Source organism: Netta rufina (genome assembly GCF_964035555.1).
Source record: "Netta rufina genome assembly, chromosome: 15".
NCBI classification, from domain to species: domain Eukaryota; kingdom Metazoa; phylum Chordata; class Aves; order Anseriformes; family Anatidae; genus Netta; species Netta rufina.
The window spans coordinates 1,855,239-1,874,662 of NC_140138.1; the positions used below are offsets into that span (position 1 = coordinate 1,855,239).

General features: G+C 36.6%; 1 protein-coding gene across 1 annotated transcript in view; it reads left to right on the top strand.

Annotated features, from left to right (window-relative positions):
- The window catches only part of GRIN2A (glutamate ionotropic receptor NMDA type subunit 2A), a gene marked incomplete at both ends in the record, with an annotated part of 184,838 nt that overhangs the window by 143,633 nt on the left and 21,781 nt on the right, over positions 1-19,424 (top strand). Inside the window, 2 exons of the mRNA XM_084296350.1 lie at positions 107-336; positions 6,946-7,106. Of these exons, the coding sequence (XP_084152476.1) occupies positions 107-336; positions 6,946-7,106 (391 nt within the window). The remainder of the gene's footprint in view (positions 1-106; positions 337-6,945; positions 7,107-19,424) is intronic.

Consider the following 19,424-nt stretch of genomic DNA (forward strand, 5'->3'; position numbering starts at 1 on the left):
TTGTAATGTGTTGGTGAGTGCTTTGTTGTTATCATGTAGTTATGTATTTGTGGTATCTTACCACAAATATACTTGCAACTAAAACAAATGCTCTTTGCAATTCCAGATCCCCATGGACCATCCTTCACCATTGGCAAGGCAGTGTGGTTACTCTGGGGCTTGGTATTCAACAACTCTGTGCCTGTGCAAAACCCCAAAGGGACGACCAGTAAAATCATGGTGTCAGTTTGGGCCTTCTTTGCTGTCATTTTCCTGGCTAGTTATACTGCCAACTTAGCTGCATTTATGATTCAAGAGGAATTTGTTGACCAAGTGACTGGACTGAGTGATAAAAAGGTAGCTCTTCTACCTTAAAAGACATCAGTGTCTGTTCTTCGTAATCTTTATAGAAATTTGTACTCTGTACTAAAACCTCATTAACTAAAACTGCATTAATTGAAAAGTACATTAATTTTGTGAAAAAAATGGAAATAAGTTCTTGTTAGATTAAAAGTAATGCTTCATGAACATACAAAAGCTTGAAAAAACTGAAGTCAGCTTGAATGCATGGAGTACATTTAAAAATATTTAAACATCTCTGTTTAAAATGTTAGTAGTTTATTAATTGGCAGAATATTCATTAAACCAGAAACTATCTAGTAATCATCTGATTACTATCAATACTAATTACTAAATACTAATTACTAATACAAATTACTAATCAATGCTCCTGAAAAAAAAATATGTCTTTTTGCTTTTCATGTAGTGTGGAAGGAAGTCATAGAGAGTTCAGATTTAGAGTGGTGCTAGCATAACTAGACAAATAGAAACAATAATAATCCATACGTGTTCCCTGTGGACACTCGAATATTTTCCTTGTATACCATATGAAGAATAAAGAGTAAAAATAAAGTTGAGATGTACATTACCTGGGATAAGGCACAGAATTTTGATTGTGGAAGTGGCTTTCCTCAATTCAAGAACTTTTTGTGAGAATTCTGTTTTGAGCAGTAGACTCTGATAGTTCACTTAAAGCTTGCTAAAGTTTCACAGAAATAGATAATAAATATGCTTATTTTTGCATATTGTTCTAGCTTGACTGAATTTTCATCTGCTGAAAGTATTCAAGGTCTTGGTACTTGTGAATTTTAATCAATTGTCCTATAAATCAGAAACCCAGCAATTATTTATTTCTTGTTTCATTTGTGACCACTTTGTTGAAGTGGTATTGCAGAAAGTGGTTGAAGTCTGTTTGCAAAATTATTGTAGTGATGGATATACACAAAACACATAAAGGGCACACTGTTCTCAAGTTTGTGCCCAGTTGTTTAAAAATAAAACTAAATCTCAACATCGAGAGATAATATTTCAATAGACTATAGCACAAGGGAGAACTTTACAGGGAATTTATTTCAAAGGACAGAAAACAAAGGAAATTGTTATTCAAAAGAGGGCAACAGCTCAGATAGACTTGTCTGTTTTCAGTGATCTGAAATATCAAAGTATGAATTTCAAGCATGGCTAGGGGAAAGATAAATATAAAGAAAAGAAAAATGGTAGTAGTTTTGTTTTCATTAGGTTGTGTTGTAGCAAAACCTTTGAAAGAATGTGAATACTATAAGAAATACCTCTATTTTAAAATATTACTTAATATGATACAGATAAAAGGTATTTTTCTAACGAGGATTAAAAAGATGGATTTGAAAAATCTGTTCAACTATTTGTGATTAAGTACAGAATGTTTTCCTGATAAGTCCTGATCAGGGCAGGCTTTGGCTTTCACCTGGAATAGTGCTGGTGTTCAGGTCTGCCAATTCATTTGCCACTCTCACCTGTGGGCTGGGTAAATTTCAGTATTTGTTCTGTAGCCATTGGCTAATATCTTCCTCATTTTTGTAATTTTCCTGTTCTGTCTACTAAACAGGATTTTATTTCTAAAAATAAAAAAATAAAAAAGGACAAAATAAAAATAGAAAAATACTTGAATTGGAAAACAGCATCTGCTCATGTGCAGTCTTCTCATGATTTGTTTGATCTCTATCTTTTTTTTATTTATTTTATTGTATGGTTCTTCAAATCCTGCCTGAATTATACAGGGATATATCAGGGGAGCTATACCTTTTGTGATTAAAATAGTTAAACAAGCCAGAAATCCAGAAAAGCAATAATCTATTTAAAATACTCTTTGTCATACACAGGTTTTGCCTCCTCTACAAAGCTGAGCTTTTTCAGATTTTCAAAATTTCACATAACTAGGGATAATTTATGGGTATATAATGATTCATGTTAAATAATTTTACTCCCCTCAGCCATGTTGCTGCAATGCCGTTAGTAGTAGATCAGTTAGGAATCTGCAGTACTGTTGCTTGGTGAATAACTCTGTCCTTTGCTGCAAGCAAAGCTGTCATAGGCAAAAGCCAGTGTGAAGGGACAGAAGTGAATATGAGTTAAATTAATTGTAAAGAAGTAATATCTAGAAGTCCACAAAATTCTGGAACAATTGACAACTTTTTAAATAGGAACATAACTAGGGACCTATCAAAGCTATCTTTTTTGGTTAATTTTATTTTTTTTTAATGACTGAGCATAATTTTAACCCATAAACTTGAAGATTCCTTTATTATCTTTGTTAGTAGAATTGGCCTTCCAAAACTCATGCATGGCTGGTAAATCAGTTCATTGAACCCATTTCAGTTCCCTTGAACCCGTTTTCCTACTCCCACAACTGAAAAGTCATGCACTTTTGTCAGTGCTGCCCTGCGATAAAGCATTCCCAATTGGAGGTGCTGGCGGTTCTCAATCCAGCTCCATTCAAGACAGATAATAGAGAAGATAAACCAGGAAAATAAGCATCTCTGAGCAGTCATCCCTGACCCTCATCCTTCAAAACCTTCCCATACAGGGAATGTATTCCACCATCATCTAGTTCCGTCGTTTTGCTGAACACATGGTGACATGCTGCTTACCCTTCTCCTTGGCTTCAAGACTTCTCGATAGTTTCCTCATCCTTCATAATGTTGCTAATGAACTTCTGAATGCTGTGTCATCTGTGTGTCACCCAGAAACACATGGCACAGCGTGTACTGGAATTACTGGAAGTGGGTGTTCATAAATTCAAATGATTCAGAAGATGAGAAGAAAATTATATTTTGACATCCTCGTATATGTAAAAGATTTCTAAAAGCTTTGTCTTCATAAAAAGGTACAGAAAATGAGTCCAAAAGTATCAAGCAAAGCTGGCACTCATGGCACTTGTTACTTTTGAGACCATTTATGCCTCGTCTGTTAAAAGAGAGACAAGATCACTATGAGAGAGTACAAAGCACTGGACTACTGTCTAGCAAGCCTTTGTTTTTGTCTGCTGTGGTTCTGCCACACAGTCACATTTTAATGTGTCCCATGTGTGTGTGCTCAAGGGGATTCTCTTTAGCCTTAATAAGAAGCCTTAATTATGCCATTTGCAGGTTCCTTAATTTTGCAAGATTCATAGTATTTTTATTTTATTTTATTTTATTTTTTTTTTGTAGAATAAGATAGCATGAGCTCTCTAGTTACTTAGAGAGATGTTTGGTTTGTGTCATAACAGAGCAGAGTGAACTCAAAAGTCAGTATGGATTATGAGGTAGCTAGGGTGACCCTCTCACCCCAGTCCATCTCTCCACTTCAATATTAGACCTATGCAGTACTTTTTGAAACTTGTTGGACAAAGATATTGAACAATGATTATAATGATAATCTTGGAAATACTAAATACAGCAGCTATATTTTTCATGATCAGAAATCAGAATGTCAGTGCTTTCCATTTGGTAAAGGGAGAAAACAGAGTTCAATTTATTTATTTTTTCTCCACTATCACCATCCATAACTTCCATAAAAATCTCTGTTAGCAGACAGAAAATGTTTACCATTTGCTATTATTGTAGTAATTTCTTCACAGTTCCTTAAAATACTTCAGAACAATAATGAACCGCTCTGAATACCAGCCTTTTCAGACAGGTGTGCAAATCAGCATACTAAATCAGTATTAAGCATTAGTGAAAGATATTTTTCCTAGCTTTAATGAAATTGTCATTTTTCTTAATGCATGTAGATAAAACAAACTAAAATGGTAGGAGTGTTTTCTCAGCCCAAACATTCTGTTTGGGATTTCTAGATCATTAGGACTGTGTGCCACAGATCTAGCAGCAGGCATAGCAGGGGGAAACAGGAATGAATTGCTTAATCATCTGAATAATTGTAGATCTCCCCAATTACATTTCAAGTAGGGGGTTTGTGCATTATATTTAAGGATTTTATTACCAATTAAAACAAAACCAAAAATATTTCAGAAGAATTCTAGGAAGGAAATTGTTTCCTAACAGACATTAAATATTTTAATTCCCATCATGGGGTATCAGGGAAAATGACTGCATCTATAGATTCAATGCTTTTTTCTTTCTTTTATGCCTGTCCCATAGATGTGTGCTGAATCACAGAGCCTCCATACTTCTCTAGGACATGTCAGTTTACAGAAGACAAGTTTAAAATTGCTGATAAGAAATTTATATAACTTAGACGCGAATGCAACATTTTTAAAAACATTGTAAACTGTTTCTTTGTAATATTCAAGTAGTCTATGAGCAGGCAGTAGTAACAATCATTTGAAAACAAAAACAAAAACAAAAACAAACTCCTCATGACTGCTAAAATTTGTTGGTTGAGTGCCTTGTGCCAAAAAAATCTAATCAATGGATGGTGTTTGGAACCATTCAAGTCTCTGAATTTTCTGTACTTATTCCACATACAATTTTTTTAATCAATTGAGTTACTTGTTATCCTTATGACCTTTAAATGAACCAGTACTTTCTATTAATCTCTGCTTTCCTGCAGAAATATTTTTGTGTTCTGTTGAATGTTCAGTTTGGGACAGATACATCAGTTCCTCCAACCATTCCTATGGGAGAAAACTGCCCCTAACAACTTTCACATTTATGAATGTTCTTGAAAAGTGAGACTACGCAAACCAAAACTCCATTTGTAAACCACCCTGATACTCCACCATGATCTTCCTCTTCAATCCCCTTGTCATACCCCAGAATTAGGATCTGAGCTTCCAGAATTCTCACCACAGTTGAATTTCCAAAACCACAAACTGCATGACCAGCATCATTTTTTTACAGATCTTGAAATTGGCAGTGATCTTTGATTTTTTTTTTCTCTCCCGTTTTATTGGTTGGAAAACTTGAAACATATATTAGGAGTTACTGAAAGCCATCTCACTACTTCAGGAATTAATTATCTGACCATTTTATTAAAGTTAATAGCAAGTGACATCTATATCGGTGGAATCTCTGGACATTAGTTTAAGAGCAGGGTTAGCCTCAGTGCCACATCCTAAACACAAAAAACGAGACAGCAAACATAGACTAAGAACCATGACTGGTATACAGTGCAATTTTGGTGCATGGGTCAATTAATATGTGTAAGGTATTAGTAAAGTAATAATTTAAATGGTAAAGCTGTGAAAAGGGAAAATGAGAAAAGTACAACATCCGTTAGCTAGATGAACAGAGAAAAACAAAGTTCATTCCTTTATGCTTTGTCAAAATATGCATAATTAAAATGGAGCACTTAATTGTAGTTCTGTAACATGAAAATATTGTTGTAGCCATGATTTCACAGTCAGGGTTTGATGGAATTGAAAACATTCCCACTTTTTGTGTAAGCCTATTTGTATTCTCTTTCCAAACTGGCACTGGATCCTCAGAATTCTTAATGCCCTGAGACTAAACTTTAAGAAGAGGACTAGTGCATACATAGCCCAAAGGAAGCAGCAGCTGTATAAATATTAGCTCTCTCTTGCTGCACGGGGTACATAAATTGCTCTTCTAACTTTGACAATAAAAACAGAGTTCATTTTACCATGTAATTCATGGGTGACTGCTTTTATCAATACTCAATTGCATTTCCTTATTAGCCAATAGTTCCTCTAAGTTGAACAGCATTCTAAAATTTATTTCTTAAAGAAACATTTTACCTTGATCTTAAAGTGTTTCATGGTACCTAATGAGAGATCTTGAAAAGCCACATATATAATTTTCAGGTCTGTTAGCAAGTGTTTGTGTGAGACTGTCTGAAACCTGAGTGTGCCCTGAGCTGTTGCTAATCCCTTTGAGGTACTTCCTGGCTTGTTTGTCTGTGCTGATGCAATACTGATCGAGAGGGTGAAATTGTAGAATAAAATCTATATGCCCTCAGGCAATTGGTTTGTAGTTTTAAATTGTAGGAATAAACTGTGCTTAGGATTCTAGGTGTGAGAGCTCCAGAATCACTCTTCATATAAAGTGGTGAAACTGCTTAGCCCCTGGGAAGATAGAAGAACTGTTCTTCCCCCTGAATCACAGAGGTGGAAGGAAAGCTAGTCCTCACCCTTTCCCTCCCTGGGCACCAGCCTCCTGCAGTCACCCTCCAGAGCAGTGTTAGGCTCTGTGTCAAGTACTGAAAATGGGCCTTTTGCTTGTGCGGACCCACCATGTCTCAACTGAGATGAAGGTTGGAAATGAATTTCAACAAAGATACTGTTTTATTTTGATCATTAAGTACCAGTAGGTCTGCCTAGAGTTTGGTTTCTCTAGGGAGATGCTGGCAGATGGGGAGTATCTTCCAGTAGCTCTCTGCTCCAGATGCTGTGGTCCTGCCATATTGCAATGCACAGGAGAAAGTCGTATTGAGTGGCAAATCTGAGCTGTTTTTAATTTGGATGTAGATGTTTCTGTGTCGTTCAACCAGTGTGAAGATAATTTCTGTTATAATAGAGCTGGCAATTAACTCCAGGCATTATTTGCCTGGAATAAATTTGAGGCAGCCTATACAGTTTTTTTCTTTTGTACCTACAGTCGCCCTGATAGATATTACTTCCTTAATTGACATCTTCATGGATACCCATTTTGAGGCCTGAAAGACTTTACTTTTCCCTTTTCTCTCTAGTTTCAAAGGCCACATGATTATTCACCTCCTTTTCGATTTGGAACGGTCCCAAATGGAAGCACAGAGAGGAATATCAGAAACAACTACCCTGATATGCACCTTTACATGACAAAGTATAATCAGAAAGGAGTTGAAGATGCCTTGGTCAGCTTGAAAACTGGGTAAGCTTCTTCTATGGGTTTTAAAGAATACTATACACTTTGCAGAAACTGAGAAAAATTGATCTGTACTTACTGTGATACTTACTGAGCAGTGGTCTCAGGCATGGCGTGTAGTCCATGGAGCTTTGTTTTGCTTTGTTTTTTGAACTTCTTTGTACTGATATCAGAAAAGAAATTGAGCGCCTGTGATTTGTATGACTGTTTTAAAATTGTATGGAAGCTTCAATGCCCAATGTATGATAGATGCACAGGACAGAATTGCTATTCCAATTTTACGAGAAGGGATACAATTGCACCTGGATTTGGGTGTGGGCTCAACACGGATCATGATTTGTACAGTCCCTGCTTATCATTGGAGGACTCTCTCATAGCAATGTGTTTTCAAAAGGTGCATTTTTGACAAGGCTTGTTTGTCTGGGCAGCGTGCACTACCTAAGATTTCTTTTCACCTTCCCATCCTTTTGACATGCTTTTAGGTGCACTCTTAGATTTTCTTCCCCCTTATAATTAGCATGGCCTCTTGCTGTCAGATCTAAAGTCTTGACTTTGACCTTAATAAAATCTGTTGAGATGAGGTATTCTAAAGCATGTTACCTAATTCTGTTTCTGACAATCTTGGCAAATATTCCAGCAAATTTTGTCTTTCTTCCTTATGCTATGCGATTTAGACTTGGGTGCTATCCATCCTTTTCCCTCTCTGAACTGGCTCATTCTGCCTTGTTGGTCAAAATGACAGATTTTTCATTTTAATTGTCAAAAAGTTTGAATATGACTCACAGTTTTCATCATTATATATCAGCATGATATACATGTATAATGGTTTTAATAATCTTTTCTAAACATACAGACTTGATAATAACATGTATTTCTGTTAATAATAGTGGATTACAGAATTTATCCAGATCAGTGTTTTTTGTTTTGTTTGTCATGTGCTGTTTTTGTTTTATTATTTATTTATTTATTTTAAGTGAGAAGACTAAATTACCAATAGCAGATTAAGTACATCAGCCCCAGTGGCTGTTTGATGGTGCAGTTATTACTTACAATGAGAACAGGATATGTCATCTTATACTAAATTAGCTGTTACTTTTAGTCCGTAGTGTGGGAACTGCCTGTCCTTTAAATTTTTGCTCTCCTTCCTCCAGATGTGTAGGGGATTGTAACATATTTCTTCTGTGAAAAAAACTGAACTTCTCCAAACTTTTTCATAGTATCCAGGTTCCCTTCCTTAAAAAGTTGTCCTTTGTATAGTTTTGTTTGCCACTGTCTCCATGTACTCCCTGCATTGCCATTTCTAAAGGTGTTCTGAAACGGCATTTCTCAAGCAGGCTTTGTCCCATCCTAAGATAGACATGTAACATAAGGTGAGTTGGACCTCACCCAAGGTCTTCCAAACTGGGGGCAGAATTACTGCTCCTGCCAGCCTGTGCAAGTTGTATTTCCTGGGAGACAGCTAAATTGTGCATTGTAGATACTCAGCTGAATTATTTTCCTGCTGTGAATTTTTGAACAGGTAGCTATCCTTAATTTCAGCCATTTCTAGGGCTTGTTTGGGTTTATTTAGGGGATATATATTCTTTGTACTTTTCATCTGCTATTTGTGCTACTGGAGACCCTGAAAAAAGAGTGTTAGATTTAAAATAAGGCCAATTGTCAGACACTTTATCATGAAAAGGAGTGAGCTGCCTGGCTGCAAGGGAGTTCAGGACATTCACTAAAACTCAGGCTGGCTGCTCTTGTGCCAGCTCTTCCAGCTGCTCTTCCTTAAATGTTTTAGTCCTTTGACAGCAATAAACCATTCATTTGTAAATAGATGTTTGTTTCCACTGGAGTTTCCTCTTCTAAGTGATTTCCCAGTGTGAATACTCTTAAGTGTCTACCTTGCTCCTCTTGACTGACATTTCTCTAGCAAATGGTACAAATAAGCTGCCATGTGTGGTGTTTTCTGCATCAGTGTAACTGCTACATACTGCTGCACTCCTTAGTATTTTGTCCCATAGCACCTACAAGATTAAGCAGCATGCCATCAGCTGCTGAAATTTCCTATGATACAATTGTCATGTTGAGTTTGCTTAGATCACATTTTTGGACATTCCAGCAGAAAAGTAGTGTCAAATGGGCTTATGTATTTTCTCCCTGTACTTTCTGCCAAGCAAAAACTGTGCAAAGCCCTAATCTCTGTGGTAATTGTGGGTAATAAGCTCAGTTACGGATCAGGCAGCATGACTGTATCTTCTTTTTGACTCAGAGTAGTTTCTCTCTAGAAAGATGATCTCATTTAGGTGACCAAACCGATCAGCCTGTGTCGCTGTCCCTTGTCAATTGCACCTTTGTCCCACTCATCTTCTCCTTTTTGCAAAGACATTTGGTGAGGATGTGAGGCAGTTCCAGTGGCTGACACCTCAGGCATCTGTGAAGCTTAAAGTGTCCTGAACGAAGGAGATGAGCCTGTGTAATATGGGACTGTAATAATTTGCATTCTCAGTAGGAAAGACAATAAAAGCATGAACTGGTATTTGTCAGGGTATCACAATTGCCTGCCTCTTCTCTTTTTGTCCAGTCTTATATTCTTCAAAAACAGCATTTTTCACTTTTTCTACTTTTTTTTTTTTGTTGTTGTTGTTGTTCTCTTCCTCAGTATATATGTTTTCTCATCTGTGGCATCCTTCCCATCATCTTCCTTTCTCCATCATGATTTTTTTTGACGAGATTGCAGATTATTTTACACTTTCATATGAAGTTTGCCCTCTCGTCCTTCTCTAGAATAGATCAAGCTGTCACCTTCCCTACTTCACTGGAGCCCATGGGTTTGGATCCTTTGTGCCCCCTGGAGTCTATGTTGCTGCTGCTTTTTTGAGAATGACATATCATTCCTTCCACAATCTTTTTCTGCTTCCCAGCAAATATATAATTTCTACTTTCTTCTTCAGCATGTGTGTGTCCTGATTGCAACTATTTCATTTGTTTTCATCTGTATATCTTGTCAAAGTTATCCCTAGATTTTTTTTTTTCTTCTCATTTCATCATTGTCATCATTGGTAGCATATAGCAAACAATTTTTCTTACATATCAAGCAGCTTGCTGCTTCTGCACAGCTTTTTGAAGATGAACAACTTGATAATTATAGAGTCCTAGACTATAGACCTGGTAAGGACTTACAAAGATTGGCTGGTGGATATTGCTGCTGCCAGTCAAAATAAACAGTGCCTGTGTTCCTCATGAAGAATTTTGATATAACCTGTATGTATTTTGAATATCACTTTAAAAACTACTTTTATTTAATTGAAGACATAAGATTTAGTCACATTTGACTCCTCATATACAGTGTTTGATTCCAGTTTTAGGGTGTAGGAAAAATACCAGCAATCAGGCAATACTTAGAGTTTGAAAAATACTGCCCATATGGCATCTGATCTAAATAAAATAAAGCTTGTAAGTGGTTGCTTCTCACAGTTAGTATAGTTTTGCTATTTCTCAGACTCTTAAGTTTCTAGATTAATTAGTGTTAGTCTCTTGGGATGTGTTGGAAATATTTTCTTCTTTGAGACCATCATGTTTGATATGTAAGGTCATTTAATTTAACTGGATGGAGAAAGAAGGAAGGAGACAGGCATAATACTTCAGGTGCACAGATTTCTGTAAGATATATATAAATTTTTGTCAGAGACATGCACGTCTCTATCTGTTTCGGGAAGAAAAAAAAAAAAGGTTGTTTTCTTGCCTTTTCACAAGAAGTGAACACTCAGCTGTCTGAGTTGAGTCACTGATATGGCCAGGAAAAATCCAGGGGCAGAAATATGAATAGGAATGTGTATGAAATGTGTATGGTTTAGGGGTTTGATAGGTTCTGTTGTTGGAGGATTGCAGTACATGCAGAGATGAGCATGTGCACATTATTGTGTCAAGGAAGCCTTGAATAAAACGCCAAGACCCTTCCTGTTTGCATCATTAACAGAGTAAATGCACAGTGTTTCAAAATCAGCTTACATGGAAAGCATCATTCTCAGAAAGAAATGACTGGGAAATACTGCAAACTCAAAGGGAAAGACGATTTGTGCTTTAGGCTGACATTGACGTTAAACCTTCTCCTGCAGGTGAAGTTCCTGGTTCATTGCAATGTACCTGTGAAGACTTGTTGCTATCAGTAGTGGAGGCAAATTTATCAGTTGTATTGGCTTTTTTCCTTTGTTTGATAAAAAATCAATCTTTGATTCTGACAACACTAAAAAATACTATCTGTAAAGTCTCAGTAATATCTACCTCTTGTCAATAGGGTCTCAGTCCTGTGAGGCAGAGATACATTTCTCAGAAAGCTGCCGAAACATTGTTTCAACAAAACAAAGAACTTTTTGTATTCCCTTTATTAATTAAAACTAGCAATTTCCACCTATTCCTGTTGACAAGGAACAAAATTCATGTACCCTGTTATTGGAGCACTGCTTAATATTTTTTTTCAAAACAGTAAAATAAAAGATTCAACAACATACAGTATTGAAAGTAGTCACAGTTTTACAAGCTTGCCAAAAATGTACTGGTGGTTTTTTTCCAAACTTCATGCACGTAAGTGGGCAGCTGAACCAGATGTGCTACCTGTAGATCTCTCTAGACAGAAGTTCAGGAATTTTCCTCAGGTTTTTCTTCCTTTTCTTCAATGAAAACCGAAACAGCAGTTATTATCCAGATAGTGAAGAGTGCAAGAGACTATGTTAGCCAATGTCTTCTTCATGGGAGAAGTCCAGCTCTGTTAGAGTCATGGTGGCTTCTTCATCTTCTTCAGATACTTCTTAATAATACAAAGTTTTTAAAATGCACTAGAAGTATTTCTGTCCGTGCTGTGTTTAATCAAACTATCCTTCCTGAATCCACTGCACAGGACAGACAACTACCATTTTATTTCTTGAAGAGAAAACAATTCTTTGAATTCATAACCAAGTTGTTTTTACAGTGGCTGTTTGGGTGTGTTTGTTTCCATTTGCCTTGCTGTATTTTTCCAACCTTTTCTAGACGAGGTTAAAGATAGATAATGCTGTCCTTTTCCAAGGCAAACAACCTTATTTGTTATAATGCTTTGGTGTGGGTTGTGTCAGCTTGGAGTTGTGTTTGCATGTAACATTTCTCCATGTATGATTGTTGTGCTGCCGTGTAAAAGTGTAAAGAGGAGAACATTCAACAGCAATATACTGGAAGTGCATTGAATATTCTCACCCTTGCCCTAGCACAGCTGCAGTGGTGTATTGTCTGGAATTTAACTGCTAATGGCTGAAATGAGAAAAATTCTTTGGGATATTCTTTTCCAACTATACAAATAAGATAGGAAGCTTTCACTTGCCTATTCCTCGTCACTGATGAATCCATCTTTTTTTTTTTTTTTTTATTATTATTATTTACTTCCTTAATTTTGCCGGATAGGGAGAACACAGGCTAGCATCACAGCGTGTATCTTTTTTTTTGTGAAAAGAGATGGCCTATTTAGTTGATGCTGTTTTCTGGCAGCGTATTGATGTGAGGACTTTATTTCAGTTTCATTGCAAAAAGCTGTCAATAGAGCTTGTTTCAAGGAAACTGCGGAAATGAATCCCTTGTGTTCCACGGGCAAGCAATCCCTTGCTATACACCTGCAGATCCCTTTGCTACCATGAACGTTTTTCAGTTTTTATTTGCAGCCACAGCTGTGACTATAAACTCAAGGATTTGATGCTGAAGTTTACTTGGGATTCCATCTGCCTTCCTGTTAATGACTGCAATATTTGGTAGTTTATGCACATCAAGGTCAGTGTCTTATTCCCTCCTTGTCTGTGGCATACTGGCAGAAATATGAAGCTGCTTTAAATGAATGCCATGGTGACAGCCTTTCTGCCAGACACTGGACAGGTATGGCCTCGCATGCAGTGGTTTATCAAATTTGAACTGTCCTAAGAATATGTTATTGACCTGCAGATGTGGCCTGAGCTGTTAGTTGCTTTGATAGGAAGAGGTGACCAATCTACTCCTCAACATTTTTAATGACAGATAATTGTGCTAGACAAAACACCTGGAAGAGGCTAACTGAACTGTGTGGAAGTTATTCTCTCTGCCCCACAGACACACACTCTCCCACCTGAAAACAACAAAAAGTTTTAATTATTTTAAAGCATGCAATCGTACTGAACAGAGAAAGTGCAAGAGAAAACCCCAGAAGGCTCTGATGCCCTTTTAACCCTCAGTCCCTAAGCTTATTGACCTGAATTGGATATTTGTTGTGTTAACAATGCTTATAATCATGTCCAATTCACAGCTTTGCACATCCCATTATTTGTTGAGCAGATATAGACTGGTCAGAGGCTGTGCTGGCAGCTTCTGCAGTGTGTTACAGGCACAACCAGGAGGCAAACATCTCCATTTCTGTCAGGTGGAACACAATTCAGATTATGCCCGGCAGGTCCTTCTGTTCATTAGGTCTGTCAATTAACATGGTAGTGTGCCTAAAATAAAAACACAACAACAACAACAAAAGAAGCTTGTCTTTTGGACAGCCAGCTGACTTCTTCGCTTGGATGCAAACCCATTTTTACAATTGCTCTCAATTTATTCTGCAGAAAAAATTCATCAAAATTTTCATCAAAGGAAAAGTTTCTAGTTTTTATTCTTTCTGAAGTTCATACCTTTTCACCTAAAATGAGGAGTAAAACTATGACATAAATTGCCTGTTTGAGAGAAAAATTATATCTTTAAATTTTACATAAAAAGCACAAGATCTTCATCATTCTTGTGGGCAGATAATAACAGCTTGTAACTGGAACTCAAAGAAGCATTCAGCTGACATAAATTTTTAAACTTTTAATCTAGTGGCTCAATATTTTCTGACTGTTTCTGATTGACAACACCTTCCAATATTTGTAATTGAGACTATTCACCCTTTTCTTAGACTTCTAATATTACAACTCATATAGCAATAGTTTTAGCAAATTTTGGAAAAACTACCTAAAGTGGTTGGCTTTGAGGGAAGAAGGGAAAGGTGAGTGGACAGCATGAGATATCTGTAGTCTGTAATCATTTATTGCTTGCAACCCTCCTGGGTGCCTGTTACGATACATGAAGGGAGACGTCTTTGCCAGACGCACAAGTTTATGCAAATGAATATTAAAATAATATATGAAACCCTTAGTATTCAGCTCTCTTTCTAAGAATGATGTTTTCATGCCTTTTTATGGCCTACTCATGAAGTCTGCTTGGGTTTTGCAAAGCTTTCTAAAATCTTTGAAAACAGGATTAAAAAATGCAGTACATCATCTGAAATAACCAGTATTCAGATGGGCGATCCTTGCTCCAATCACATTTTTAAGATACCACTGAAACTACAATCTGAAGTTTAAGTATGTGCTGATGTTAATGAAGAGGGAGTGTGGTTCTCCCTCAAAGTGTCTCCTTCTCCTTTCAAAGTGTCTTTCAAGGACTTAAAGTCTTAGAGATTAGCCATTTGGGATACTCAGAATTCACTGGTTTAAATTACTGTAACTGAAACTTGATTATTTGGAAAAATATATTCATTGATCTGCTCTTATTACAACAACAAAAAAAATATATAAATATTTTTATTTTAGGAATTAGCTCTTTAGCCTTTTTTTAAGCAATATATTGAGTGATGAATCTAATTTGTATCTCTCAATGTTATTTCATTAAGGAGAAAATCACTGTCCATATTTTCATCAGATCTATAAGATATTCCTTAAAGAGACTTTTGTCAGTCCCTGAATGACCAAATTATTGTGCCAGGTGATCATGCCTTTAAAGGCGTGATAAAACCAAAATGTGAATGTCTAGAAGAAGATGGGAAATTAATATCTCAGGTAATTCTCTGTCAATGGTACGTATATCTAATAGTAAGGAATATACAATAGCTTAGAGGACCGATATAACTAGCTTCTGGATAGCTCTATTCTCATAAAAAGCCACACACTAGACCGTTTTATTATAACTTTTTGACATTTTTGGAAAAGAAGCATGCATTTCAGCAGCTTGTCTGAAAAACAAAATAATAATAAAAAAAAGGCAGTAGATTGTGAGACAGAAACATGGGAACTCCTTCTAAGAAAAAACAACATGAACTGAACTTTAATTTTCTCAGTCAAATAAAACACAAAACCAAGACTACATCTGAAGTGCAGGCAATGTTTGCCTTAAATAATATACAGAGTGTCATGTGTTATGCCTTCATACTTTCTGCTTTGTAGCTAGACTAGAAGTAGAGGTGAAAAATACTTTCAGAAATTATAATTCTGTAGAAGCCTTTAGTGGCAACAAGTTAAAATAATCACAACTGTTGACCATTTTAGATGTTTTTATTTAAGTGAAAGTGAACATTGGACTGTCCTTCTCTTGCTCTCTGCTTTTTGTTCTCTCTCGTCTCTTTCTTTCCTCCTTCCTGTTTGGCACCAGATTTTTCAAGTTCAGTGGTGACTGACATTATGCTGAAATTTCTGAGTTAAACTGGCATAGTTCTGGAGATCAGGTGTCGAGAATACCAATATTAAAACAAGCTCAGAAAGAAACTGAAAAAATTGGTGGAAGGTGAATTATCTGGCAGCTGTTAAACATGTTGGGGGATTTAATACAATCTCTAGCTCATAAAATCTCCATTCATCTGAAGCCAAGAAGATACGCAGGGAAAATGGCATCCACATGTCTTGTTTCTTTTATTCCTTCTGAAACATTTATAGTTTGCTTATGTCAGAGATATTGGGACTTAAATCTAAGCCAGTGAAGATCTACTGCCTATGTATAAGTATTCCTAACTGTAGATATGTCTGGGCAAGTCAAAGTCAAACTGGGCAAAGTTGCAAGTCAAACAGCCCTGAGTAAAGATCCATAACTACCTGGGAGAGCAAGATGTTTGCTATGTTCCAGAATGTCTATTTATCCCTACCAATTTTGTCAGTAAGTACTAAATTATTGTACAAATACAAATACGTTCTCCTTAAAACCATCTGAAGAAGCTAATAATGTGAATAATGATCTCCTTCCTGACATTCTGTAAAAAAACTCTCTGCTAAACAGTTTTCTCTCCTGGTTGGCTAGGGTCAGTCAACTTCTGAAATCAATAACTTCATTTAGTTTGGCATTCGATGGCTGGGGTAGTTTAATTTCAATTTACATTATGCTGCTTTCTTTTGGACTTCATTCTAATATCAATTTCAGTATTCATTCTAATATTTTTTTTTTTTGCTATTACAGTGGGTGAAAAGATTCTGAAGTGAACTTATAACCATAGACACTGAAAATAGGAATTGGAAAGCCAGTTTGCAACTGGGCAACTTCTATTTGTGCTGAAAGACTGTGGAGATATGAAGACATTTAAGATTGCTCTTCCGTAGGCATGTTTTTCTTGGTGGTGGTAGTGTGTTTTTTTTTTTTTTCTCCTGGGGATCTGTTCACTCAAGGATCAATTCTGATCAATTCTAATAGCTTAAAAGAAACTTGTGCCTGAATCAGCATAGCTTCCTGCTTCTTGCTGGTGTTACTGCTGAAGTGAGCTGAGTACAGGGTTTGTACTACAAAGTCCCACCAAGCTGGTAGCATGGTGATAAGGACATCCTGTGGTATCTCCATTCACAGCAGGATTTTCTGGCATCAATTTTTCTCATGTTTTATCCCTATTTCCCCACCACTTTCCAGTCTTTCAGGAAATACAGTGCTTCTTACATCCTTGTATTTCTTCCATGTATTGAAAAGTCTAAATAAATAATGAACTGTGTAGGACTTTATGTGCTGTTCCAGGGGACTCTGGGGTGAGGTTGTTTTTTACAGGTTTTGATGAAGAGGAAAATAACAGTTTAGGTGCTTATTGGGATCTGACAAAGCAGTCACTGAAATGTCTGGGGAGGATCATACCTCAATAGTTTCAAATAATCTATAAACAGGAGCAGACATCATCATGTCCAGTAAAGCTGGGCCACATTATCAGGGCTTTCTTCATGGCCATTCAGATAAATGTTCTGTTGAGCTTATCCAGAACAAGTTGCCTCCAGGAAAAAAATGGCTTGTAGTGTGCTCTTCTGGTATATTTTTAAAAAGATTATTCATTTTGTCAACGTTACCATCACCATCATCATCATTATTATTATTTTACATAATGTAGTTATCAGCCTAGTGTCTTTAAATATTAAAAAGAACCTGGAGATAAAATGAGCAGGTGAAGGTAACTATATCCCATCTAACTGCTCTTCTTTTGAGAGGAAGCTATTCTAACTTTTAATGCTCATTTGATTTGGGGAGCAGATCAGCAGAGCAGGTGCTTGGTGAAATGTGCTGATTTCATCCTTCGTTATGCTATTGTAACTGGGACAAAACCTTTAATCTAAAAATATATCCCCCCTACTTGACTTTTCAAATTTTGTGTTTTGATAAACTGATGCTTTAGAAGTACTTCATTGCTTGGCTTCTGCAACCCGAAATGGGACACTATTCCACTGCTAAAATTAGCATAAAGGCATGCAACATTTTCCATCATTTTGTCACTAAGGCAAATATTATAGGGACTGGGAAGGAGGGTGCATGGAGGGGTGGGGATTGTGAACTCCTGTGAGTGAGAGGCTGAATATGTGCACTCAGGTAACTATGGGCAAGTCAGGCAGGAACTCCTCCAGCAGCCTGAGATGGCCCTGACAGGTGAGGTGAGCCTCTACAATCTCTCAGGTTTTGCAGGATGGTAATAATGTTTGTCAGATCTTTGTGCCTTTCAAGTTTTGCGCCTGCATTTTCTGTATGAAGATTGAAGCGAGGACAAGTTTGAGTTGGGAGAGAACTTGGAAGGGGAGAGATCCACTCCCTGCTAATGAGTTCATCATTTAGGTGGGTTGAACTTTGCTAACCTGTGTTGTGGCACAGGGGTGGTCATTAAGTTAGCCCCTAATGAATTGGTAATGTCACGGAATGTCAAGGAATCCACCCAGTATATGTTAATTAAGTTAATTTAAGATTTGTGTGGACCTACTTGGATATATTCAAGAATCACTGTAATGAAGTGCCATCAGATAGCCTGGAGTAAGGCAGAGAGAACTGGGGTTGTTTGGCCTGGTGAGCCTAAGTGTCATGCTAGCGTGCTTTTATTGAAGCCTCGTGTTTAGAGCAGTGTTCCTTTGCTTTGATTGCTGCATCACTCTCTAGTGACCTTTTGGCATTAGACTCCTGGACACATTTTTAGAGAGGCACAGATGAGGTTGTGTCTCTCACTGTGCACTCTTGTCATGCTTTCTTTTATCTCTTTGGTGGATGTGACAAAAACAAAACAACAACATAAACAACAAAACAAATCTGTAAATTCATCATATATTGCAACCAGGAAGTGCATGTTTGATTTAAAAGGCACTCTTCATCAAGAATAATGTAGAAAAATCATTGAGATAGAGCTGTTTACAGCAAAATGCAGTGCAAGCAAATCTCTGTGATGGTGCAATTAGTAAATTCTATGCATTCTTGTTTTGTGTAAGTCAAATCTGTGTTAGTAACAAATACACAGCTTTTGTGTGATCATGAAATAACATATTTGGGGTGTCAGAAAACATAAAGAAATGTAAGAAAAGGAACTGATTCTGAAGCTAATGTGGATCTGACAGATGAACACTGTTCATCATCGAGTGTTGCCCACTTTAGCGAGAAATTAATTCTGCGGTATATATTGAATGATTGGATTTACTGCTCTAGTTGAAAACTGGAAGGTGACTTCAGTCATAATCCAGTTTCTCTGATCCTGAATGGAAACACAATATTATTTGTTCCATATGGCTCAGTGACTGAAGATAAAGAAGAATAATGGGAATAAACAGAACTGCATAAAAGCATCCCTCTCATTTTCCGAATTCTTCACTACAGGCTGTAGTAGGACACAAAGTAATTGGAAGAAGTTGATTTCCTGTGAGCAGATAGTCATTTTTGATTATTCCCTCTTCTTTCCATCACAACAAACAAAATTCCTGAATGATCATGTGGCTGGTTAAGGAAGAAAAGAAACATTTTCCAAATGCACTATCCTTTTGTTTTTTGAGGAAGAAACCATGACTAATAAAGAAGCATTTTCCTAATCCTGCTTTTCAATTTCCATTATGCAAATTTTGTTAAAAGTATGTGCTAATTCTGAAGATAAGGAAAATCACTTTTACATTGGGGAAGTGTTTTAATCTTTTCAGAAATTACTCTTCTGTACCTTTTCCTCATCTAAATTTAATTTTCTTTAAACAGGATATTTTTATTTATTTTTTTTGGTCTGTATATTGCAGCACATAGAGAATGATTTTTCAACTCTTATATTTCATGCAGTCCTATAAATGTTTGTGTACAAGACTG